The sequence below is a fragment of the Lipotes vexillifer genome, unplaced genomic scaffold (assembly GCF_000442215.2).
Source record: "Lipotes vexillifer unplaced genomic scaffold, Lipotes_vexillifer_v1.1 scaffold1599, whole genome shotgun sequence".
NCBI classification, from domain to species: Eukaryota; Metazoa; Chordata; class Mammalia; order Artiodactyla; family Lipotidae; genus Lipotes; species Lipotes vexillifer.
Genome location: NW_006775655.1, coordinates 391,063 through 396,395, shown reverse-complemented (window position 1 = coordinate 396,395; position 5,333 = coordinate 391,063). Strand labels below are relative to the sequence as shown.

Genomic DNA, 5,333 nt, shown 5'->3' with positions numbered 1-5,333 from the left:
GGTGGGAGGGAGGGAGACGCAAGAGGGAAGAGATATGGGAACATATGTATAACTGATTCACTTTGTTATAAAGCAGAAACTAACACACCATTGGAAAGCAATTGTACTCCAATAAAGATGAAAAAGAAATTCTTTAGAAGTAGGGGATTAGGAACGTAAGGCATCTGGAAACATTGTCAGATAAACACCAGTTGAAGAAAATGGAGACATTCAAGTTAGAGATAAGGAGGTGGAAAAAAATCATTACTCCTTACTGAAAATGCGAGCTGTCTTTATAACAACAGGCTCTCTAGAGTTTATAACACAAAGAAAAAATTATCTAGTTAGGCCCTTCTGAATAGAGCTTCCCAAATAAAAATAGGACAAACTAAAGTCTGTTCATTGTTTTATTCATTCTTTTCAGGGGTCACTGAATTTTAGGATGGAAGGAGTTTCAGCCAGGGAGGAGGAGCATCATCTCCCTCCCTCCTCCACTCTTGCTTTTTTCTGCTGTGACACCAAATATGAGAGTGCCTCCTGAAAGTCAAAAAGGCAATATTAAAAATAAGAGCAGCTTACATATCATTAGCACATCTCCAAAAATCGTCACTATCCTATTTCGCTACCATTTTACTTACAAAGAAACAAAAGCTCAGAGTGGTTAAGTCCCAACCAGAATCACAAAGCTGGGAGGTGGCACACATTTCACAACTAGCATACGTCTCCCTCATTCAAAAATTCCTTCTAGAACTGTGGATATTGCCCTTTCCTTGAGATTCCAGGACATGTAAAATGTGTATGAGTACAGTAAGCAAGGGGGAAATACAGGTTCACAAATGAGAACAAGGTGGGGTGGGAGTGGGTGGAGAGGGTGGGCGCTCACGGTGACTAAGCCCTGCCCTTTGATGAGTCAGCCCCACAAGCTGTAGTTACCAGCAGTTTCTTCATGGCCTCTGGTCCCAGCTCACTCACACACTTCCTTAGCCCTTCCACAAGGTGCTCAACAGAAATGCCCAGAGTTTTCAGAAGAAGCTTAAGTAGGTCCATGACGGGGAGAACATTGTCCAGAGGTGAAGGTAAAGCCTTGTTGACAGGAAGTGGCAAACTGTTGATCAGGAAGGCGGTAGCTGCGGAGCAAAAGAGATCCCAGGTAAAACAAGGCAATTCCAGTTCCTATGACCTCACCACCTTCCACTCTCTCCATCAATGGCTCCACTCCAGCCCTACTCATCTTGATTTCTCAAGAAAACATCTGCTTTCGGACCTTTGCCCCTCCCAATCCATCTCTCTAGAACTTTCTTTCCCCAGATAACTACATGCCTTTCTTCCTTCCTTATTTGGTCTCTCCTCAGATGTTACATTCTCAGAGATGTATCTAAAATGGTATCACCCGTCACCCTCTATCTTTATTTTTTCTTACCCCTACTTAAAGTATTAAATCTTTATTCATTTCTTTACTTTGCCTTCATCCTCTCACTAGTATGTAGGATCCAAGAGAATAAGAAATTTGAGTTTTATTCACTACCACCACCCATGCCTAGGACAGACCCGGGCATATAGTAAGCACTCAAAAGATACTGGTGATTGACTAGATGGGAGTATAGTTTGCATGTGGCTGTCTCCATAGCCCACAAGCTTGAAACCAAAGGGAAGATGCCATAATGAACCTCCACTTGGAGACGTGAAAGGACCCAACCACAGCCCAGGAAACTGCTCCCAACCAGTCCAACTCAATGCTACAAACATAAGTGAACACAGACTCTGCCAGTTGGTGCAGATACACAGATGAATAAAACAGATACACAGATGAATAAATCAGAGAACTCACACAGTCTGGTGGACAATAAAGATTTGTGTATGCCACAGTGCAGCATGTGCTATGTTAATATTATGGACAAAGCTCTATGGAAACACAAAAGAAGTGATGATTAATTCTAACCTAGGAGAATGTTACAGGAATCTTCCAAGAACAGATGTTGCAGGAGATGTGTCTTGAGGCAAATGCCAGGATCACAGGTAGATAAGGGGAGCAGCATTTTAAAGAGGAACAAAATTAACCAAGGCATTGAGATATTAAGGTGAAAGTGCATACACAGGATGGTGAGTCTTCTTCAGAATTCCAGTGTGGTGTGCTAAGGAGGGATAAAGAAGGTTAGGCTGCAACTTAGGTGGGGCGGATTTTCAAAGCCTTGAATGTCATACAGATGAGTTTGAGATTTTTTTTCCCAAGGGTAATGGGGAGCTATCAAGGCTGTTATATGGAATAATTGCATTTTTATATCTTCAGCTTTAGAAAGATAACTTTCACACAGAAGAGGTTAGAGAATGAGGAAAATGCTTATGATACATATTTTTACAAAACACATTTGCGTATGTATAAATACATACATGCAGAAGCACACACATAAGACACACATCCTCCTGCTGGCTAAGACCCTGCCAGTATTTCATTCTCTTTGTAATACTTTTTATTTTCCCATTCAGATCTTCAAAATGGAGCTTGTGCACTTCATCTTCTACCACCCATTTTCTTCTACCACCCATTTTCCCTCCAAAACTCTCCCCCAGAAGGGGGATATTTATTTCCCCTACACCCATCTTTCTGCCGCCACGTCTTCCCATGTGTCCTTAGACACTAAAGGACAACAAAATAGCCAAAACTGGTGAAGTTACAAATCAGTTCAAAAATTCAAAAAACATTCACAAGCCAAAGTTGCCAGTGTAGGCAGGGGTATCACACAGTTTCTCACGATTAATCTCCGTACTTCTTATTTTCAACACTTTGGTGAGTGTCTTCCTTGTATGTACTTACATATTCCACGGGGGAGACCCTCAAAGCTTTTTGTTCTCCAAATGAGCAGTGGCCATTATGATGGATTTTGCAGATGCGCCCAAATATCTCTTCCTATACGACTCCCTCCAAAAAGAAAGGATCAGTTTCCATTCTCCTCCAAGAAATCAGACTCTATACGCTACCTAGAAATGGAACTGTTCACCCCTCAGCTCTCCCACAGAGCTCTAACTGTATTGTCATTGTGCATTAATGACTGGTCTAGTACAGCAGTGACTTCTGTAGAAGTCTTCTCTCCCTTGCTAGACTACAAGAACCTTGAGAACAATATTTATGTCTGATTCAGGTCTGAATCTTCGAATGCCTATCCAGTGACCAACAGCTTATAGCCATTCAGCAAATACCCATTGATTTTGTGAACAGATAAATGTAGCTATGTCTCAAGAGAACCAACGCTGCAATCTGATTAGAGATGATAGCAAGAATGACTCCATATAGTTTCAGAAACATAAAATAAAGAAGTCACAAAATCAGATCTTAACTCAAAATTAAGGAAAATTAATGGTGGCCAAAGTTCAATAATGAAGTGCGTTTGTTGAACCTCTGTGGTAGCTGGTTAACTTCTTTGTAGGATACACCAGGGATGGTACTTGTACTGGGTTAGAGCTTGGAGCTGGGAGCAGCAGGCATCTGAAGTCCCTTCTGACCTTGCTATTCTGTGGATCTAAAACTCCCTCCACCATATTCCACTGGGAGCCTAGGCTTAATAGTTGTGTTCCTGTTAACAGAAAAATAGAGAAATATCATATGTTCCCAGAGTAACTGCAAATGCTGATGGTCACCAGCAAGAACACAGTGACCAGCTTCATTGTACGTTATCTGTGATATTTACTTGGAGTTTAAGATTAAACTGGAAAACCTAATGAGTCCACCGAGCCAGTGGTTCCCCTTGCTGTACCAAGTGTGGCAGTGGCTTTTGCACACACCCATATTTATACACCAAACAGGGACCTGAATTTCAGTCACGACCACTTGACTCGCCCCAGGGAAGAAAAGCATGGAGGTCATGTTTTCTCACTAAACAAATTGGAGGTTTTTTCCGTTTTCCCTCATGTTCCCATGAGAAACAAAGCCCTATCTTAAAACACTCTCAAGGATCTCTTGCATAAGCTCTTACACAGAGTTGCGGGTGGGAAGCAAAGAGCTCTAAAAGTCCTTCTGGAAGAACTCTGAAAAGAAGGGAAGGTTTCATATTGGGATTAAAGAGAGAGAAAATTCTGTTGCTTTCCTCCAGTTTCCTATTGAAGTTTGGAGAAACACATTAACTGATGAGCTCGCCAGTTGTAGGAGTAATCCCGACATCCCTTTAGCCCTGAAATAATACAGACTCAGCTTACTGGCATTTAGTGCCACATTTCTCTGGAATTTACCTCCACCCACCCCATACCTGTTCACACATCTACTATGGCAAGATCTACCATTTCTAGTGTCTCCCAATTATTTGGGGAACACCCAGGGTTATGCCTTCTCTGTGCTCTCATATAGCTCAGGATCGAAAATCAAAATGCCTTTTTAAAAACCTGGGATTCAATATTTACTCTTTGTGTAACCTTTGATTTCACGTATTTTATTCTGTAGTATTGTTCTCCTCATCTAAAATGGGACATTTAACAGCTAACAGCAAGATGGTCTCAAAGGTGTGTGACCCTGAGAAAAAAAAACTTTTTTACAACACCCCATCTATATTAACAACTTGGGTCACCAAAATATGCATGTCAGAACCCTTCTGGCAGTCCAGTCCCTTGTAATCATGCAAAAGAAATATTGTGTTGACCACAGGAACAATCTGCTTGCAAGGCTGCCCTACTGCAACCAGGACTCAGCCATGGGGCCCTAGGATGACCCTATTTGTAAGCCCAAGTCTTAGCCTTCCTTGGGGTATCTGGTACCGGAAAGAGAGAAAGAATGACACTTGAAGGGGAGAAATAAGATCCAGGGTCCAGGTGGATCCCAGTCCCAGCTCGGAGCTCCCTGACCAAATGACATTGCTGGCCCCAGCCTCCCCCTGCCACTGAAGGGGTACTCAGAACATTGTGAGGAAGATATGTCAAGGCATAGTCCCCTCTAGGTGCAAGGCCAGGAGTTGGGGCCCCACTTGAGGGTGTGGTATTGTTATGAGGATTTAATGTAATTATGTAGACCCAGGATATAACTGTACCAAACCAATATTAACACCTAACAAGTGTCACCTGCTATTCATTTCTGTACATTACCGAGTTATAACTGCCATTTCTTTATTTTTCTGCTACATTATAAACTGCATGGAGGAAATCATGTATTACTGCCACACATACGCAATCCTGCCCTTCTACTGCTTTCTCTGACAGAGACGGCTTCAGTTTGTCCTGGGGAACTATCACCTAGCCAGGGATGTTGATGTTCCAGAACTCTCACAGGGCCAAGGTTGTGTGTGGTAAAGTGGTGGTGAGTTGATGCCATCCTTTATTTTTATGTTATGACCTTTCTATAGGGTACGAAAACTGTACTGCCCTCATCTCTGCTG

General features: G+C 42.3%; 1 protein-coding gene across 1 annotated transcript; it reads right to left on the bottom strand.

Moving 5' to 3' along the window:
• Positions 1-453: 453 nt before the first annotated feature.
• Positions 454-3,639, bottom strand: SCGB3A2 (secretoglobin family 3A member 2). The gene is made up of 3 exons (XM_007450081.1): positions 3,588-3,639; positions 913-1,109; positions 454-516 (listed from the first exon to the last, which is right to left on the bottom strand). Exons 1-3 carry the CDS (start codon positions 3,637-3,639, stop codon positions 454-456), a joined length of 312 nt encoding a protein of 103 aa, XP_007450143.1.
• Positions 3,640-5,333: the final 1,694 nt, after the last annotated feature.